Source organism: Nomascus leucogenys, chromosome 6, assembly GCF_006542625.1.
Source record: "Nomascus leucogenys isolate Asia chromosome 6, Asia_NLE_v1, whole genome shotgun sequence".
Lineage (NCBI taxonomy): Eukaryota > Metazoa > Chordata > Mammalia > Primates > Hylobatidae > Nomascus > Nomascus leucogenys.
This window is the reverse complement of record NC_044386.1, coordinates 46117763-46139905: the sequence shown is the minus strand read 5'-3', so window position 1 is coordinate 46139905 and position 22143 is coordinate 46117763. Positions and strand designations below refer to the sequence as shown.

General features: G+C 38.5%; 1 protein-coding gene across 2 annotated transcripts in view; it reads right to left on the bottom strand.

The window, feature by feature from the left end:
- Window positions 1-22143, bottom strand: part of RAB27A (RAB27A, member RAS oncogene family) — an 86853-nt gene that overhangs the window by 27906 nt on the left and 36804 nt on the right. For both annotated transcript variants that reach the window (XM_030814066.1, XM_030814065.1), the window contains one exon: window positions 2369-2543. In XM_030814066.1, the coding sequence (XP_030669926.1) occupies window positions 2369-2521 (153 nt within the window). In that variant the 5' untranslated portion in view covers window positions 2522-2543. The remainder of the gene's footprint in view (window positions 1-2368; window positions 2544-22143) is intronic.

Here is a 22143-nt window from a genome sequence, read left to right as displayed (position 1 = left end):
AGTTTTCAGCAAAACTTATACGACACACAAAGAAACAGGAACGTATGGCTCATGCACAAGAAAAAAGCAACTAATAGAAATTATTCCTGAGAAGGCCCAGATGTTAAATGTATTAGACAAAGACTTTACATCAGGAATTATAAATCTATTCAAAGAAGTTAAAAATCAGTAACATAGCTGTCCTCTAAAATTAAAGGATAAATTAAGACAAAACAGAAAAGTCATCTCCAGCAGACCTGCCCTACAAGAAATACTAAAGACAACTCTCAAGACTGAGCTGAAAGGACACTAGACAGTAACTTAAATCCACACAAAGAAATAATGAGCACCAGTAAAAATGTAACTGCATAGTAAATATAAAAAACAGTAAAAATGTGTTTTTCTTTGTAGCCCTTTTCTTCCACCAGATTAAAATTTAACTGCAGGCTGGGAGTGGTGGCTTACGCCTGTAATCCCCCAGCACTTTGGGAGGCTAAGATGGGTGGATCACTTGAGGCCAGGAGTTTGAGACCAGCCGGGCCAACGTGGCAAAACCCCATTACTACTAAAAATATAAACAATTAGCCGGGTGTGGTGGTGGGTGCCTGTAATCCTAGCTACTCGGGAGACTAAGGCAGGAGAATCGCTTAAACCTGGGAGACACAGGTTGCAGTGAGCCGAGATGTCACCACTGCACTCCAGCCTGAGCAACAGAGAGGGACTCTGTCTCAAAAAAAAAGAAAAGAAAAGAAAAAGAAAAAAAATTAACTGCATACAGCAATAATTGTAAAGCTGTGTTGATGATGGGCACACAATGTAGAAAGATGTCATTTGTACAGCAATAACAGCACAAAAAGAGGGGATGAAACAGAGCCATATAAGAGCAAAGTTTTACACACTATTAAAATTAAGCTGCTATTAATCAAAATTAGATTGTGATTGTAATCCCCAAGGGAACTATTAAAAAAGAACTCAAAAATATATAATAAATAAAGGGAATTAAAATGATACACTAGAAAATAGAAAAAGAAACAAAAATATCTATCAACAGACAAATGGATAAACAAAACGGTGTAACAATACAATAGAAAATTATGTAGCCACAATAAGTAATGAAGTCCTGATACACGCTACAACATGGAAGATCCTTGAAAACATCAGGCTGAGTGTAAGAAGCCAGACACAAAAAGACATATATTATTCCATTTATATGATGTGTGCAGAAGCCATTGATAGAAAATTCATGGTGACTAAGGGGAGGTAGAAAGAGGAATGCCTGCTAATAGGTATGAGGTTTCTTTTTAAAGTGATGAAACTATTCTAAAATTAAATGGCTGTGATGGCCACACAACTCCGGATATACTAAAAACCACTGAATTTTATACTTTAGATGGATGAATTTCCTTTTTTTGTGAATTATATCTCAACAAATTTATTTTTTAAGTTATAAAATAAGTAACCAACAAAAATAATCACATACATACATATAGATTCTATCAACTATACGTTAATACTAAATATTTCATTAAGGCCCTATTGTTATTCAGTGGGTCTTAATCTCTATAAGACTCTCTGGTAGTAGAATAAAATACTAGAATGGGCAAAAGGGAATATTCTTCTGTCGTAAAAGCCAGGGACCTTTCCCCCTGACAGAATATGATCCATTAAAGGACCTTTGTCATTAATTTCCTGACCACTTGTTTACCTGCTTCATGCTAACAATGGATTTTTCAGCAAGAAATGTAGTCTAAGGAGAAGGCCATCTTTCCTTATCTGCAACTGTGACACCATGACCTTCTGCCTTCCCTTCCAACACTAGAATAACTTTCAGTCTCAAAGTCCTTAAAAAATAAATAAATAAAAGTTTCTCCCTTCAACATTCTGCAGAATATCACACTCACTACTGGCATTCCCCACTCCTACTCCAACCTCACCCTCCTGGCAGCAGTGATGAGTTCTTCCAGTTAGTGTTCCATGTGGAACTGCTGAGACTTTATTAGGAGAAATGCCATTAAAAATAATAAGATACCAAAGGTGGAAGACACAGCCCACAAAACAAGAGTATGAGGGGCAAGGTGGTTGGCAGGCTTCAAGACGAAGGTAGACAAATAACTTCTGGAGTTCAGAGGGAAGATACAAGCCAAAAGAGTACCAAGGTGACATTTTAAAGTACTGTCCACTTCCACTTTGTGTGCCTGGTTTTATATGAAGTGTTGTCAGCACAGCCTTTTCAATCATGTTGCCTGGATTGAACATAACTCACTTTCATATGTACCCTTTAATTTCAGATCCCAACCTTTGTCCTCCTAATTCCTACAAAGTAAACTAAACAGACCAGCAAATGTTGACTCAAAGATTACATTTTTACATAGAAGGATATAGAACTTACCACTCTCTTTTCCCGGAAGTCAATGCCCACTGTTGTGATAAATTTGGAGTTAAATTTACCATCTGTATATTGGTAAAGTACACTGGTCTTCCCTACGCCAGAGTCTCCCAAAGCTAAAAACTTGATGAGGTAATCATAATCTCCATCAGACATAATGAAGAACTCAGTGGTTCACCTGTAAAATGCACACAAATTTTTTTAATTAAAATCCATTAGAAAACATTAATTATCCATTTAAAAAGTGACAACAATATTCAGTTTAACACCTAATGTTAACCTGTATGTCTACAGGTTGTATGAAAAGAGAGTTACATACATATTGTTCACCATCCTTGAAGACCTAATAACTAGCTAGATGAGAAGCTATTGAAATAGTAATTAACAGTGTAGTTTTAATTTAACATGCAGGTAATCCCAGCACTTTGGGAGGCCAAGGCAGGCGGATCACCTAAGGTCGGGAGTTCGAGACCAGCCTGACCAACATGGAGAAACCCCATCTCTACCGAAAATACAAAAATTAGCCAGGCGTGGTGGTGCATTCCTATAATCCCAGCTACTCGGGAGGCTGAGGCAGGAGAATCACTTGAACCTGGGAGGTGGAGGTTGCAGTGAGCCAAGATCGTGCCATTGCACTCCAGCCTGGGCAACAAGAGCAAAACTCCATCTCAAAATAAAAAAATAAATAAAAATAAAATAAAAACATACATATTATAGTACCATTAGGACAAAAATTCCAAGTGGGAATGATAATCAACAAGAAGGTAATAGTCACTAAGTCTTATCTGCAGACCATATAGAACAAAAACTAATACAAGAAAAACAGAGGAAGAAGAATGTTATAAGGAATAACAGTAATCATTAGAGTGCAAGTGGTTCCAATTTCCCCACCTTTTTCAAAGTCTCCTAGTGCTAAAATTTGCAATTGCAAAAATAAGGAACCAGTCCAAATGCTCACCAATCAATGAGTAAAGAAATTGTGATATATATATATACATATATGTGTGTGTGTATATATATACATATATATGTATATATGTGTATATATGTATATATGTATATATATATGTATATATGTATATATATGTATATATATGTATATATGTATATATGTATATATATGTGTATATATGTATATATGTATATATATGTGTATATATGTGTATACACACACACACACACACACACACCATGGAATACTACTCAGCCACAAAAAGGAATGAAATAATGGCATTCACAGCAATCTGGATGGAATTGAAGACCATTATTCTAAGTGAAGTAAGTCAGGAATGGAAAACCAAACATCACATGTTCTCACTCATAAGTGGGAGCTAATCTATGAGGATGCAAAGGCATAAGAATGATACAATGGACTTTGGGGACTCGGGGGGGAAGGGTGGGAGGGGGGTGAGGGATAAAAGGCTACAGATTGAATACAGTGTACACTAAAGAACTTATTCATGTAACAAAACACCACCTGTTCTCCCAAAAACCTATGGAAATTTTAAAAAAAGAAAGAAAGTCTCCTAGTGCTAGAACCTTGCCTTTTCTCTCTTTTTACATGGACATCCAGGCAATTTCATTTATTCTATTCATTTTCACTTGTTATTACAGCTCCTTCAAAGACACTGTTATTTCACAAGTAAATTTAGTCCCTGCTTCCTTACGTATTACTATTAACATGTACTACACATTAAGTCAGACTTCTCTGGAGCATCACTGCTCACTTGGGAACTGAGTTCCAGATTTGAACAATCACTGCTCAGAGACCATAGTGCCACAACCAAGGGCTCGCCTACCTATATTTACCTGGGTATTCTATCAAGAAGTGCTAAAAATTCAGCACTTCAATATTGACTAAAACAAAAGTCCACCTTAAAGAAGAAAAATTCATTTATGTCAGCAATACCTAACGATGGCTATTTTTGGTTCTTTGCAATCAGCACTTTTCATGATTTGTTTTTACGTTCTAAATAGATTCAAACCCAAAATATCAGTCCAACTAGAAATGGGATCTCTCTCCAGGGGAGGTTTACTTTTTTATTACAATGTTATTGATACATAATATTTGTACATTTTTATGGGGTACATGTAATATTTTGTTACATGCATAGAATGTAATGATCATATCCAGGTATTTAGGGTATTTATTACCTCGAATATTTATCATTTCTATGCATTGGGAACATTTCAAGTCCTCTCTTCTAGCTATTTTGAAATACACAATACATTTTTGTTAACTATAGTCATCCTAGTCTACTGTTGAACATTAGAACTTATTCTTTCCATCTAACCGTATACTTGTACACATTAACCAACCTCTCTCCATTCCCCACCGCCAATGCCAATAAACTCTCCTGAAAATCATAAAAATAACTAGTTATCTCATTAACACTGACAACTCTACATGACTATTCAAACATACATATTTATCCATCTATACACATGCCAGATGTCCTACATTAGATGCTACTGACTCCCAGCATTATCCCCTTTTTACCCAGCCCTATATCCAGAAACTTGGCTGCCATACTCAGTGCTTCCTATAGGACTATTTCTATATATCCATAAAATTAATAAAAACTCAGACAAGAATATTTACTGGTTTTCAGTGTTGCCTTCCTCACCCCATCCTCAACTTGGGGACTCACCTTATGCTGAAAACTCCTGAATGCTAAGCCCCAAGAGTCACTGCAGTGTGTTTCCTCAGAGTGCTTCAGTGTAGATCTGCAACCTCACGTTTCAGGTATGGCTAGCCCGTGGATAAGGGCAGAGCCTCTACAAACATTCAAAATTCTATTTGCACACTATAAAGAGTGACACTTCACAGATGATGCCTTACCTATCTTTATAGCTTGGATATTTGCAAGTGTAGGTCACCAGTATTAATGACATGTAACAGAATTCCTCTCCAAAAAACGACAACTTGGACATCAACATTATAGCATGTCACATCACAGCATCACACCTGGCTCTAACTTATTGGAAATAAGAGCTAAGAATTGAAAAGCAAGTCCAGATAATGTCGACTCATTTGAGGGCTTCCCCTCAAACTGAATGGAGCAGCAGAAAACAATACCGATCCTGCAGTGAGAATGATGCAAGAAGACACTGTGGCTACCTTATTTCCTATTTATTTTTAATTTGAAAAAAAAAGTTGGTATAACTATGTTTTTTACATCACTTAAGGTACCGGAAAAAACGCTGTCACCAATGGCATCATATTCTAGAATTCTCTAAACCCACTTAAGTGGAATTCAAAGACTTAAATGAAACTATCTCTAAGGTGTTTCATTTCCATGGGTAATCACACATGTAAGTCTACAAATGATCTTCATGAGTTTTGTTTTCTATTCACAATGGCAATACTGACCAAGTAATCATAAAGGGACTGTTAACAAACCACATACCGCAAACTGAAGGTATAGACACCACCATCAATATTAATCATAGTTCGCAATTTTCAGATTGTATCTTAAAGACAATTATCTGCTTTCTTGATCTGAAAATAAATGTTCAGACCTTCCACTCTCTGGGTTCAGTTTTCCAAAGGATAAAACAGAACCCAGAGAGGTAGACTGATTTGCACGATCTAGAATCTAGATCTCCTGGCTCCAAGTCCAATGTCTATTCTACCCCAAGCTTCATATCCATTACACATTTTTGTTACAAATGCACAATGGGCTTTCAAGTGACCAGTAGTACGGTATCTCACAAGAAAACCTAATAGGAAACTCACCAAGTCAAGCAGAGCTGGGTTTGAATGCCAGATCTCCCAGACACCAATTACTTGGATGTCTTTGAGCCTTAGATTTCCAGGTTTCTGTTCTATAAAAAAGAATATACACTACCTCACACCATTGTTCTGAGGATTCAATGAGATACTGTTTATGGAGTGCCCAGCACAATGGTTGGCATATACTGGGTACTTAACTGTTAGCTCACTTTGTTCTCCCCATTGTGGGTGTTCAGACTGGGTCTGAAGATCTAGAACAAATTTCAGACTGACTCTGGCCAGCTTAAAACATGTCTTTCTAGCACAAACAATTGCTAACTGGCTCAAAGTGGTCAGCTGAGTTGACAAAGATCACTTTCAAATAATTCTGATCTTTTTTGGCTGGTTTTAACCATTTGCAATTCATTTAATACAGATATGTTTACTTCAAAAGAGTTCTGATCAACTTAAAAACAGACTCAAATCCATATAAAATACACCCATCCATTTTAGCAAGTTCATAGTTGTTCAAAAGAATCTGGTTCATATTATGTTAAGGTGAGTTAAAAGAGGTTCTCCTACAAAACTACTTTCTGACTTTGGCTAAAACCTGATGTATCTAACCAAAATTATTGGAGTCTCATTGTAATTAGCTTTAATTGCTTCAGACTGGTTTTAGCTAGCTCAAATAGGCTCTGACTTGGACATGCAGGTTCTGACAGGCTTCTATAAGTTGTAGTTGGTTCTGAGTATATTTTACTGAATCAAACTGTGCTGACAAATTAAACCTACTTTCAATTGAGTCACACTTGTTCTAACTCTATTAAACTGCTGGAAACTAGTTTGATAACTATAGTTATCTATAAAATTGTTTTTACTGGTTTAGACTGATATAGATTGGTTCAAAACAGTCTGAAATGTTTCAAATTAATTTCAGATGTTCAAACAGTTCAAAACTAGAAATGTAAAATGACAATCGGAAACACCAAAAAACAACAGTTTGGTGTTTAAAATGTGTGCCAAACCAACGAACTTAAAATTTTATTTTTAAATTACCTCATTTGTAGATATTCTGTATCCAAAAATTTATCTCCACCATTATGTACTGTATCATCTCACTCGAACAGCATATATGTGTTCGAGCACAGTAAAGGACTGGGAGAAAGGAGCACTGGCATAGGAGAAGATGACAGAGATGACAGATAACAAGGAAAGATGTGATGAGTGACACAGGCTTCCTGGGTTGAGAATTCACCTCCCATTTTACCTGAAAGACCTGGCAGGAAAACATTCACCCATGACCCAACAATGAAGATTATGATCGGGGAAAACCTTTAGCAAATTTGGAGGCTGTCTAGAGTTTGTCCAAAACTGATCACGCTGACCGGGCTGGTCTGGGTTAACAGAGACCAGAATTCCAAAGAATAAGAAAATTTCAGAGAAATAAAGGGAGCTGGGGGCAGGCAAGTTTTCAAAATAACAGACCTTTCAAGGTTTGGGCATGGTGTTGAGGGTGACAGCCTTCTTATCTGAGCTTGCAGTCCAATTAGTGAAAACCTGGAGTTAATGGAATTACCCCATCTTTCAGCAGAAGATCGTTCTAGTCTACAGCAGACTATACTCCCACCTCCATCCTGCAAGCCCATACGTGGTTTTCTCATCACTACTGATCACTACTAGGTGAAGACAACTTAATGTTAAGTCTCAATTGATGGTATATTTTCATATAAATAATTTTTGTTCTCTTATTTATTACTCGAGTCCTGAGTAGTATTCCTAGGGCCTGTTTTCCAGAAAGAAAATACTCCACTCCTCAAATACAGAAATCTAATAACGTAAATGATTTTTGTGTTGGCATTTCATTTCAGGAAGGAGTAAATAGTGAGAACACACGGTAGCAGAATTTGACATTTGGGGCACCCAAACAATGTTGTATGCTCACCATTTCCTGCTTGTACTCCAGCCTACTGAGGTTTGGGAAGCCAGTTCACAATGGCTTCCCTCTGACACTCTCTTGCTGAAAATGGGTCTGAAACCTAGGTCAGATGCCCACATGTCAAGCACTTTACACGCATTAGCACAACAATCCTCATCACTGCCCTATACATAGCATATACACAGTCTCGCTCAGAAAGATCTGGGGCTGTTCTATCATAAGTGCTTCAATGAGGGCATAAGTAACTGGGTCTTGGCCAGTCTACCCACATATTAGCATGGGCGCAATTCCAATGTATTATTGAGAGACAGGAAAAAAAAATGGAGGTTAAAGGCAGAAACTCTACAACCAAGCCACCGGTATTTGAGTCCAGTCACGTAACTTTGGAAAATTGATTTAATCTCTTTTGCCTTGGGCTCCTCATCTGTAAAATAGGAAAGAGATTCTATTTTATCAATTCTAACACACTTTCTTATTTTAACTTCTTTAAAATTGGGGTGCATCTTACATTTCAGTCTTACAATCCAAGACATCTTGCAATTGCTATTATAAATCAGGTGTCACTAGAGATACAGTTGTGTGAAAGCTTTTTGTTAGCATCTTCTGGCAAGGTCAAGAATGCATCATCAATATATTTTAGACTTAATGAAGCACAATAATACAGCTATTTCTGAGGGCTATTGTGAGGACTGAGCTAGTGTATACACACAAAGTTTGGAACAGTGCACAGGACACAGTAAGTCCTATGTAAGTGTTAGCTGTTATTAGCAGCAGCATCCAGCAATCTGGCTTCCATTCCAAGGGTCAATATGCAGGCAATGTTCTTTTCTTTCCTAGAAGTATAAGAAAGTACACTGAGCACCTAAACCAAAAATTAATTTTTAAAAGTAAGGATCTGCTAAGAGTATTTGAAGCCAAGGTTACATATTTAAACTCTGTACCGCCTTGAGAAAAGTGCTGTCTACCTCAAGGAAATATCTTCTAAAAAGTCAAGAATGACCTCAATTTGGGATATGCAAAAGACTTTCTTATTCAGCTCACTTCTCTCTCTCCTCCTTATACAAATATTTTTTCAAAGTGCTCTCCACCCTCACTATCATCAGATTAACAATAGAAAGCAAGGAACACCCACTTCCTCAACATGTACTATGTGGTGTTAATTGCCTGGTGAGAGAAAGTCTATCATCTTCCTTATTTTTAAAATAAAACATATTTTCACCTGTAATAGCAGTGACTGAGAAGGCTGAGGCAGAAGGATGGCTTGAGGTCAGGAGTTCGAGACTAGCCCAGGCAACTAGCAAGACCTATCTCTTAAAAAAAAAAAAAAAATATATATATATATATATATATATATATTTAAAATATATATATATATATATATTTAAAATATATATATATATATATTTAAAATATATATATATATATATTTAAAATATATATATATATTTAAAATATATATATATATATTTTTTTTTTTTTTTTAATTAGGCAGGTGTGGTGGCATTAGCCTGTAGTCCTAGCTACTTGGGAGGCTGAGGCAAGAGGATTGCTTAAGCCCAGGAGTTCAAGGCTTCAGTAAGATATGATCACATCACTACATTGTAGCCTGGGCAACAGATTAACATCCCATCTTTAAATAAATTTATTTAATAAATAAAAATAACTGCACATGTACCCCTGAACTTAAGTTGAAGGAAAAAACACTTAAAGATTTTTAAATGTTTTTTAAAATATTTTTAAGTGTTTTTTAGGAAATAAGATAGAAGAGAGTAGATTTAGTTAAGAGCAAAGAGAAAAGATCTAGTTCTATTTCTCCCTCTCTCTCTCTGCTACACACACACAGACATATCACAGCCCAGATTTTCCATAAAGTGTCATATTAAAGTGAATCATAGACTCCCACCTTAGGATCCCCCACTATTAGGCAGAATCATTCTAAAACTACTCTAGATAGGTCAGCCATTTTCTGAAAGCCAAATTTTCCCTCTGTTATCCATATTTAGTACAGAGCAAAAGAAAGGGGAGGAATAATATTAACTGAACAGCTACATGTAATAAATATACTTGATTTTATTTTATCTGCTCATCATCCTTAAAAAGAACTTCATGTCTGGACAAGACTCATACCATAGAGAGAGTGATGTTTTCTCAGTGTGATGGCAAATAGGCTTGAGTTCAAATTCTGACTTTTCTACTTTGTATGATCTGATCCAAGTTTTTTAAACTAAGCCTTATTCTTTAAACTGTAAAATGGAGATAATAACAGTACTAATCTCATTGGGTTGTTTTAAGGACTAAGTGAGATAACCCACAGAAAGCTTTTAGCACATTGTTTGCCCTGTGCTAAGTGTTCAATAATTGAGACTTATTAAAAATACTATTATTAATAGTTTCACCAAGTTCTTCATTAGCAAGGCATGTAATTTTATAACCTATTCTTAATGTAACCAGTACCTGAACCTTCAGAAAAATCATAGAAAGAAATTCAATTTAAGTACAATGACTTTGGGGTGCCCTATCCATCACAAAATCTACCTTGGCATTCCAATCTAAGAATGAGTTGTATCTGGATGATTTTTGGTAATTTCAGACCTAGGAGTACCCATCAGTTGAATGCTCTAATTTCCAGAAGAGGAAACTGAAACCCAGAGAAGGCAAATGAATAGTCTGAAATAAACCAGCTAGTTAGACATGGGGCTAGTCTAGATCTCAACTCTCCTAAATTCCAGTCATGTATGCATATTTTTCTTCTGTCTGTATTCCTTCCTTCAGAGCTGCTCAGTTATAGCTGCTTGAATTCAAGAATCAAAAGTTTTCTTCAGTGCCAGCAGTTATAGCAGTGATAAAATGCTTTACAATTAAGGCTTGGGCTCTCAGAGAGGTTGGGTTGAGGAATCTGTACTTCTGTCCTCAGAGCCCCTCTATCAAGAAGCCCTTCATCCTGATGGGCTCTGCCAAGGACAGAAGTCATAAATTGGGAGGTTGTCTGCTTCTTGTTGGTCATTGCAAATCCAAGAAAAAAAAATTACTCTTCTTGATACTTGTACCACATCCCATCTTTCTTTCCTATGGTTTCAAAATGAAAAGCAAGCAGAGCAATCATGAAATTTTTCATTTCCCTGTAGAATTGCTCAGCCCCTTTTTCTCTCAAATAAGTATTTTCCTCTCAAATAAGATTATTTTAGCCCAAGTGCAGCGGCTCACACCTGTAATCCCAGCACTTTGGGAGGCCGAGGCGGGGGGATCACCTGAAGTAAGGAGTTCAAGACCAGCCTGGCCAACAGGGTGAAACCCTGTCTCTACTAAAAATACAAAAATTAGCTGGGCGTGGTGGCAGGCACCTGTAATCCCAGCTTCTTGGGAGGCTGACGCAGGAGAGTAACATCGAGATCGCACCATTGCACTACAGCCTGGGCGACACAGCGAGACTCCATCTCAAAAAAAAAAAACATTATTTTCTTTGACATCATGTCTCTGTAAGGATACTTTTGGCCCTCTCTCTTTTTCCTTCATTCAATAAATATTGATTGAATACTTATTATATGCTGGGTGCCAGGGTACAATGGGGATCCAACTCAGTTATATTCAATGTGAAAAATCTCTTACTCTTGCCTTAGACCTTATAGTTTTAGCCATGTCCCAGTCTAACTTCTCCCAACAACTATACCTGCCTTTGGGTTTTCAAATAAGTCAATCTTTCTGAACATTTTAAGCTTCCCTCATAAACATAACACAATATGACATCAAAATTCATATCCCAAGTCACATGTTTGACAAAGATGCAAAAGGAATAAAAGTGTGAAGCTTGGGTGGCCACCGTGGCTCACACCTGTAATCCCAGCACTTTGGGAGGCTGAGGCGGGTGGATCACTTGAGGTCAGGAGTTCGAGACCAGCCTGGCTGACATGGTGAAACCCCATCTCTGCTAAAAATACAAAAATACAAAAATACAAATGGCTAGGCGTGGTGATGGGTGCCTGTAATCCCAGCTACTCAGCGGGGTTGAGGCAGGAGAATCGCTTGAACCTGGGAGGTGGAAGTTGCAGTGAGCAAAGATGGTACCACTGCATTCCAGCTGGGAGACAGAGGGAGACTCCATCTCAAAAAAACAAACAAACAAAACAAAACAAAAAAACACATAAAGCTCAGTAGAGAAGAAAGAGACAGCCTCAACCTCCTGGGCTCATGTGATCCTCCAGTCTCAGCCTCCCAAGCAGCTGGGATCACAGCAGTGCACAACACCATACACCATGCCCAGCTTTCTTTTTTTTTTTTTTTTTGTCGGGGGGAGATGAGGTCTCCCCATGTTGCCCAGGCTGGTCTCAAACTCCCGAGCTCCAGAGGAGAAATTTTTATAAAGAGAAACATATGGTATATTATAAAGAATTTTTTATCTGAAAATATTTTGAATTTTTTAGAATGGTTAATAAAATATTTGAGTGTTCCTATGTAGTTTATGGACTTCACTTCTTGCAGCGCAAAATTATTTTTGCAGAGAAACAGGGGCAGGTGAATATAACTATTACTTTTCAGATAGCACAGAACATCAGCATTTATGTGAATTATAACACCACATGTTCTTTCATATAATTTAACATCCCCTTGTTCAGTGATTCATTTGGAGAAAATGTTCATATACAAATGACTGGCATAGAAATATAAAGCTTATCAGTGTTTTTATGTTTAACGTTAAAAAGCAGTAGGCTTTTCTTGCTTTTTTTGTTTTATTTTGTTTTTGTTTTAATAATGCCATTGTGGACAAACACCCGGCATTCTGGAAGGAAACACATAACAGAGACACCAAAAGCAAGGAAGAGAAGTCACATGGCATGAGGCAGGCTAGAAGAGGCATTTTATAATGTACCAAGATATATGAGTAGGGACACTTGTATTTACCAAATGAGCCCTGGCCACAACTCTCACAGACCATTACAATTCCTACACCCTGAGGTGAAACACAGCTACTTTCACTTCAAAAGCAAGATGCATGCTGCCCAATAGCAGGAACCCCATTTCCAAAAGCGGAGACAGCCTATGTCTTCCGTGCAGTTTACTCAGGTCTCAACTTCTGGTCTAGATGTGCGTAGATATGGTTGTGCCCTCCCTAGTATGTCAAGAGTGGAAAAAATGACGTTATAAACAAAGAGCTTGTCTTGTTTGTGCAAAATCTCAAGCGGAGAGAAGTGGAAATCTAACGCCTTTGAAAAGTAGAAGGAAACAGGAATATGATTCTTTCTTGTTTCTTATTAAAAGATGAGTTTGATTTTATCTAAATTCAGAATATTAGATAACTGCATTTTATATTCACCTATAACCTAGGAATCATAAGTTCATTCCTATCAGTACAGTGTTTTATAATAATAACATAAGTCCATCCTTAACAGTGATGTTGAGGCAGCAGAGAAGTTCATGGCTAGAAACTGTTGAGATCTTAAGTTGTATAGCATTTGGCTTAATATTTATAAATGCACCTGCTACATAGGAATATTCCATCTCCCTCACCAACTGCTAGAAAACTGCTAGACCAACTTCTAGCAGATGGTGACATTCCAGTATAGCAAGTTCTTCAGACAAAAAATAAAATTATCTGTTTACTGTTGAATTAAATATACATTTCTAGGCCGGGCATGGTGGCTCACGCCAGTAACCCCAGCACTTTGGGAGGCCAAGGCAGGTGGATCACTTGAGGTCAGGAGTTCACAACCAACATAGCGAAACCCTGACTTTACTAACAATACAAAAAAATTAGCCTGTAGTCCCAGCTACTTGGGAGGGTGAGGCAGGAGAATTACTTGAATCCGGGAGGTTCACAGGCGATAATGCCACTGCACTCCAGCCTGGGCGACAGAGTGAGATTTCGTCTAAGATATATATATGATATAGATATATATAAAATACATATAAATATATATATACATTTACAAATGCTTCCAAAACACCAAAACATACCTCATTTTTAACAGCATCTTCCAGATGTTCATAATTTTTCTTAAAGAGAAAGACCAAGATGAAGAAAAAAATAAGCAGTCATAGCCCAGAAATCCATGAACTATTTCTGAAATGTTACCATCACCTCAGTGGGTAACCAACATAACCCAGTAGGCAAATAACACAAACAACTATATGTTAGGAAACAAGAGGGCATTGAAATGATTCCTGAAAGCAGAAAAGGTTCTGGAAGACCAATGTCAATAACTCAAATGAGATATCGGCTTTTTTTTTTAATTTATGGAAACCATTGACTTCATTTACCCAAAAGACATTATTTGTTGCCCAAGACTCTTCCAGGATCAGAATATGAATGTTTATAGAGATTTATGGAAAGTAAATTCACCAAAATACTGGGTCTTACAGTACTTATAGTTTGTGACAAGCACCTCTTGCTTCATAGATATAGGGTAATAGAAAAAAAAAGCACACATAGAATATATGTCATTGGTAAAACATAGGCAATACAGTGGAAACAGGTGTGGCTGTTTGATTTGCTTAGTAATATCTCAAATAATGTGACAGCAGTCTCAGAATGGACACAACCACTCGACACTCCAAAAGTCTGCTCAACCCCTAGCTAAACATGCCTCTTACCACCACCCAGAAGCAAGCAGTCTCCAAGAATTTGGAATGAGTGCAAAATCTATAAAGTATGCTCCCACTGAGTGGTCGCTTTTTGTGAGCACATAGAAGACAATGAGACACAGACTTCGGAGTCAAGTTCTCCTAAATTCAAATAATAGTACACCATCTCCTACCTGTACAAAGTGAACAGCAAAATGCCTGATGAAGATCAATGAATCATAGCTATGCTTATGATTATGACAGATTAAGGCTTAAACAAGGCTTGAGCACTAAGCCTGGTGCTTTTTCCACTCTGCCTTCAGGATGACACTAAGACTTCATAAAGCTATCAAAGAATGGAGTGGAAATATTTCCAGAAAATGAAAAAGGAGGAACAACTTAAGCTACCTGGAAGGTAGAACATCTGCAAGTCCAACTGGTAAGTACCGGGAATTCTGGTATTAACAAGCTCTGAAGAGGTAAAATGAAAAGCTTTGGTTATCTCAGAGTGCCACCAAACTCATGGGCCCAAGGCTCAAAGGCAGAAAAAAATAGAAATGACAGCACTGCTACCACAGCCAGGACTGAGAGAATTACAAAGCAGACAGCACTCAAAAAAAAATCAGATAGCACTCAAAGGACTTCACATTGCAAAGAGAATTTCCAAGTTGCAAAATGCAGACCTAAAAACAGAGTCAAGAAATCTGCCAAGATTCATCTTCCTAGAACATGAAACATGCATGGAAAGCCTTTGACCAACACAGACTGACTCCCCTCTTGCATCTCACCTTCCTCAAGTTTTTTGTTTGCTGCAACACAGGAAAGATGTTAATCTGTTAGGGAAACACACCAATTCAAAAAGCAAACCCTTTGCTTTCTGAAGGAGCAATGATACTTCTTTCCTTACAAGAAAAATGATGAATTAGAAGCAGCCAGACGTGTTAAAGATGACTGTCCAAATAATAAAAACAATTAGACAAATATCCATGGGTTGGCAGTAACTGGGGAAGAGAGGGGGGCATTTATCATTGACTTTTTAAAAATTGAGAATATGAGTACCATCAGTTTGACACATAGATACTTACAAAGACTACTAAGAGGCACCAGGTATGGCTTCAAGCCTCCCTTGTCCTACCTACCCCACACCCTCATCCTCACTAACGACATTTTTTTTTTTTTTTGAGACTCGCTCTGTGGCCCAGGCTGGAAGGCAGTAGCGCAATCTCTGCTCACTGCAAGCTCCGCCTCCGGGGTTCACGCCATTCTCCTGCCTCAGCCTCCCAAGCAGCTGGGACTCCAGGCGCCCGCCACCTCGCCCGGACTACAGGCACTAGCCACATTTAAGCAGATATATTCTCTGCCCACAGGAATATGTTCTTCAGGTACATGGTGGCATGCCAAAGCACACAGGACTTCCATCTCTTCACAGCTGATTTTCATTTCCATAGTCAAACATCCACCCTACCACACCCCACGCTGTGTTCCAACAGCCTCACTTCCAACCATCATCTGGGTGCCATAGCCTCTCTACAGTCTTCCTCTTCTGGCTTTCCTGTCCCTCATCTCCAGGTACTGTTGCCAAACTCCGGTTTGCATGTGCAAAAAGTGACATGAAACTAACAATACTAGTGCTTTTCTTGTAACACACTGAGTTGCTATGTCAACTTCAAGGTGTTCAACCCTCCTCAATAAATTCATAATGCTGCTGTATCTTCAGGGACTCCTACTTTTCCAATCAGGAAGAGTTTTTCCACTGCAAAGTCTGGGAAAAGAGCCATTCTGGAAAACCAAGTGTTTCTTAATACTATGCCAGTTTGGGTTTCACCATAACGTTAATGAAAAGGTAGCACTCTGATACAAATAGGTCATGTGTTTAAAATATTAGTATCTATAAATATGTTCATTATATGCCAACTTAGTTCTTTTGAAAACATTAAACTAGGCTCAGAAAAATCAAGGCTTCTCCCAATGTTTTAATACCACTAAACCAAGGATGCTAGGATTCTTAGCTTCTTCCAATTGGTGTCAATAAGCTGTAGACAGCCAGCTATATATAGGATATATAGGTCTTTTTGGTATTTGTCAAGTCTACTGTTTCCATTAATAGATATTTACAACACGTTTAAATGTTCCCTAAATATCATATTCTTTAGTAACTGAACCAAAAAAAAAGAAAGGAAACTCACCTAATGGGCAAGGTCAAATCAGATATACTTCTTATTGCTTCTCAAAGTCTTTCCTTATTTCACCTATTATTCACTATGCAGAGTCTCAGAACAGACTGTTTGCATTTCTATCAGCAGCTGTTGATAGAATGGGGTGTGACTTGCGTTTGCTTATGCAAAAGGACTGAGGAACGACAATGCACTGCCACCCAGCCAGTTTCTAACTCAGCCTGTCAGATTACAGTTGGCTTTTTTGCTATTATGTTGTCCATCTCTAATTTTATTGCATTGTGATCACTAAATGTGGTCTGCATAACATCAAATTTGGTGGAATTTAATAGGAATTAAGTGTATTTATTTAGAGACCGGGTCTCACTCTGTCACCCAGGCTGGAGTGCACTGCCGTAATTATGTCTCACCGCAGCCTTGACCTCCCCAGCTTAAGCAATCCTCCCACCTCAGCCTCCTAAGTAGCTGGGATCACAGGTATGCACCACCAAAAATGGATAATTCTTTTTAATTTTTTTTGGAAGACAAGGTGTCACTATGTTGCTGCCCAGGCTGGTCTTGAACTCCTGGGCTCAAGTGATCCTCCTATCTCAGCCTCCCAAAGTGGTGAAATTACAGGCATGAGCCACCATGCCCGGTCTGAATTAAGTTTTATAAATGTTCCATGATTATGTGAAAACAATCTGTACACCCTGTTAGTTGGATGCAAAATTACATACATTCTAGTCAAGCTAGTTAGTTGTGGTTTTTGATCTGATATATCCTTATTTATCTTTTTGCTACTTCATCTGTTTCTAAGAAAGGTGTGTTGAAACTCCTAGATCATTTTCATTTTTAGAAAATAAGCCCAAGGTCATGTCTTAAAGAGGATGAATATAAAGCATAATAAAAGAACAAGCATTGCAGTCCTTATTCAGAGAAGCATTAAATTTGTGCTTTTCAGTTTGTGTTCTATGAAACTCTGGGATTCATGAAAATATTTTAACAGTTCTGTAAACTTATTAAGATTTTATTTTTCTATTGTTTGTTTTTTGGTTTTTTTGCTGTTGTTTTTTTTTTTTTTTTTTTTTGAGACAGAATCTCACTCTGTCACCCAGGCCGGAGTGCAGTGGCCTGATCTCAGGCTCACTGAAACCACCGCCTTCCGGGTTCAAGCGATTCTCATGCCTCAGCCTCCCGAGTGGCTGAGACTAAAGGCCTGCGCAACCACGCCCAGCTAATTTTTGTATTTTTTAGTAGAGATGGCGTTTCACCATGTTGGCCAGGCTGGTCTCAAACTCCTGACCTCAAGTGATCCGCCTACCTCAGCCTTCCAAGGTGCTGGGATTACAGACATGAGCCACCGCACCTGGACTCCTTCTGTTATGTTTTTTAAAAACTGGAATAAAAAAAGCATATAGTCAAATAAGTTATATACCAAATTTAGAGACCTCCAAGTTATTTACTTATGCTACTTTGTTATTTATGGCTGCCTTTAACGTATACATGTTATTTGGAATTCCTATAATTATTAGTTGAGAAGACTGTACTTTGCACTAGACTTCTCTCCTTTTCTTAATCAGAATAGATTACTTTGTCTATTGTGAAATTATTTAAGGAAGCACATGTGAACAACATTCAATAAACGGCAGTCAAGGCTCAGGCACATGTTTCAGCAGATGTTTGCTTTCATCCTGTTACAACAGTCAATTGAGCAATAAAGAGTGAACACAACATGTTGCATCATAACATTTTATTACAGATCACTATAGAGATTATTCTTTGGGAAGCTTGTTGTCTGACTTCTAGAAGCATTAAAGGGCTATTCTAGGTTTGGGCTACTTCTTTATCATAGCAGATCAGTATCTTCATAGTCAGTTCCTGCATAGGAAACCTACATAATATCATTGCAACAAACCTTTCATTGCCTCAGAAAACTGCTCTCGCCCAGCTGGTTGCAAACTTTCTTTAGCAATAAAACTGTTTCTTCAAATAAAATCTTACATGGCACCCCAACATATAAAATAGATGGCAGCAGAATGATTCTAATGAAAGGAGTGAAGGGTAAGACACCAATGCCCATAGACCCAACAAGGACATAAGAAGAATCTCACTGTACACATTTGGAAAATCATTGCAGAAAGGTCTACCTACAATGCAGCTCTGAATCATCTCATTTGCCTTTGGCTTTGCCCCTAAACACTTCCTCTCTGTCTGACCACTTCAGCTGACAGCTCATTAGTAAAGTCTGCCACACTCTTTTATTCAGCATCTCCTAAAGATGCCACCTCTCAGGTATCACCTTAACACACTTCTTATCTGGGAGGGATTTGAAATGCTTTGGGTGTCCCTGGTAAGAACTGCAAGAGGAGCTATTTAAAGCTTGAGAGAATGAAACAAGACCATAGGAAGAGTCTTGAGAACAACCATCATTGGATCATTCCTGGGGAATGGGTCCTGGAAATGAGTCCTGGAAAAATCGAGGCCAAACTGCCCAAAAGGTAACCAAAGAAGCAGCATCGACCATGGGATAGGAAACTGGTGTCCTTAAAGGGGCAAGAGAGAAAACTGCTGGGAGGATTTTTGTAACCAGCTACATTGGTGATCCTTTCTTGTATCTAAATGGACACTTTGAGGCCATTAGAAAATATGACCAGATTAGTCCTGACGGGCTCAAAAATCTATATATGGATGGAACCCTCAAAAGTCAAGATATGGTTTGAAGAACACAATGAAATGTTGGTATAGCAACTTTAAGATAACTGAGAATATATTATTTTGTGCTGTATCAGAAGCCACTTCATACTAAATTATAGCACAAAAGAGCATAAAGAGGTACAAACATTTTTTTAAATACCGATTAAAGTAAAACTTCAGATTTTCTCTACTAACTTCATTTTCTTTCTATGAATTCAGAAGAAATTTCTAGTATTAGGCTCAGCTAATGGCTGCGTCATGAGGAGTGTTTTATATGAAAGTACCCTTGCTTAAAACCATTACAAAGTTCCAGGGAAGGAGAAAGGGGCATGAGATAGAGGGGACAGAGAAACCCCTAGCATTCCCTACCTGCCTTCATGTCAAGGCAGCACAAAATCAACTCCAACCCACAGGGATTAAGTACAAAGGGAGTTTTCAGACAGGTGTTCAAAGTCATATCAAGGTCAAACACCAAGAGACTAAGGAGCAGGTCAACAAAGGGGAAGAGTAGTTTATGGATCTGGGAGTCTCGGAGGACAGCATTCCAAGAATTCAAGAGGACATCTAGGCAGACAACACGGTTCATTACAGCCCACAGTAACAGTAGCTAGAAAAGACCGGGGGAGGGTGGTGAGGGATATAAAAACTACATATTGGGTACAATGTACACTATTCAGGTGATGGGTGCACTAAAATCTCAGAATTCACCACTATATTATTCATCCAAGTAGCTGGGCACAGTGGCTCACACTTGTAAACCCAGCACTTTGGGAGGCCAAGGCAGGTGGATCACTTGAGGCCAGGAGTTCAATAGCCTGGCCAGCATGGTGAAACCCCGTCTCTACTAAAAAATACAAAAATTAGCCAGGCGTGGGGACACATGCCTGTAATCCCAGCTACTCTGAAGGCTGAGGCACGAGAATGGCTCGAACCTGGGAGACGGAGGCTGCAGTGAGCCAAGATTGCACTACCGTACTCCAGCCTGGGCGACAGAGTGAGATTCCATCTCAAAAAAATATAGAAAATAAAATAATAATTCATCCATGCAGCCAAAAACCCCAAAAGCTGATAGATGATAGATAGATAGATAGATAGACAGATAGATAGATAGATAGATAGATAGATGATAGATAGATAATGTATATGTATATCTATATCTATCTATATACAAAAAAAAAAGACCCATAGTAGTTGTTGCTTTATCAAAAGCCAGAGAAATTTTCTAACCTTCTAAGTTATAGCAATTTATTCGATCAACTTGCTTTCCTCTAGTCTGCCCATCCAGTTTGAAAGGTTCCCCGGCCGGGCGCGGTGGCTCACACCTGTAATCCCAGCACTTTGGGAGGCCAAGGCGGGCAGATCACGAGGTCAAGAGATCGAGACCAGCTGGTCAACATGGTGAAACCCCAGCTCTACTAAAATTACAAAAATTAGCTGGGCATGGTGGCGTGTGCCTGTAATCCCAGCTACTCAGGAGGCTGAGGCAGGAGAATCGCTTGAACTCAGGAGGCAGAGGTTGCAGTGAGCCAAGATCGTGCCACTGCACTCCAGCCTGGGTGACAGAGCGAGACTCTGTCTCTAATAAAAAAAAGAAAGAAAGAAAGGCTCCCTAATGGCCAGGCGTGGTGGTTCATGCCTGTAATCCCAGCACTTTGGAAAGCCAAGGCTGACAGATCACCTGAGGTCACGTATTCGAGACCAGCCTGGCCAACATGGTGAAACCCGTCTCTACTAAAAATACAAAAATTAGCCAGGCATGGTGGCGGGCGCCTGTAATCCCTGCTACTCCGGAGGCTAAGGCAGGAGAATCACTTGAACCAGGGAGGCAGAGGTTGCAGTGAGCCAAGATCGTGCCACTGCACTCCAGCCTGGGTGACAGAGCAAAACTCCGTCTCAAAGGAAAAAAAAAGAAAGGCTCCCTAACTATTCCAACTAGGTTCCTTCACTAAGTTTCCTTTTCCTGCCTAGACAGATGGAAAGCCAGGCATCCAGGTTAGAATTTAGTCCCCCAAGGCCATACCTTGTCTCTGTCCTCAGCTAAGCCCAGGATAAGGCCATCTATGGAAACAAAGCTCCTATTTTCTTAACATGCCTCTGAGAAAGATATTTGAAGCCTAGAGGTTAAGAACATAAGGGCTAAAATAAGCAGGCAAGAGGGTGACTCAGAAAGAACAAGAGCCTTGTTTAAAAAAAAAAAGAGTCGGGGAATAAACCTCAATACAGATTTACTAACACAGAAATAAAGACTTTGTGTTAGCAAAGAGACTATGGATGAGCAAGAGAACAACCCAAGAGGATAAAGGAAGTTGTAGACGAGAGGAGCATAAACCATGAAGATGTAAGTATCCCCGTGTTTATAACACGGATAATTGATAAGCAATGAGCAAGTCTTCAGAAACTATGTTTGAGTGTTCAGGGGAAACCAAAAAAACAAGCAACATTACACTTAATTTTTTAAATGAGGGTGAAATGAGATTCTGCATGACAGAGATAACTGTAAAGTAGTAAAAAAGGTTTCAGAAGCCACACATGAAAATCAATCTCATAATTCTACGATCATATTTTAGTATGTCCACATTTTAAAGTATAAAGTTAGACTTTATATACCAACAAATTTGGCTGCAAAGGTTTGTAAGTTGAGTTTTGACCTCGAGAAACACCTTCCTATTTTTTAAAGAAAGAAATATTATAATGATATTCCTTTTAAGTTACTACTTTCCTA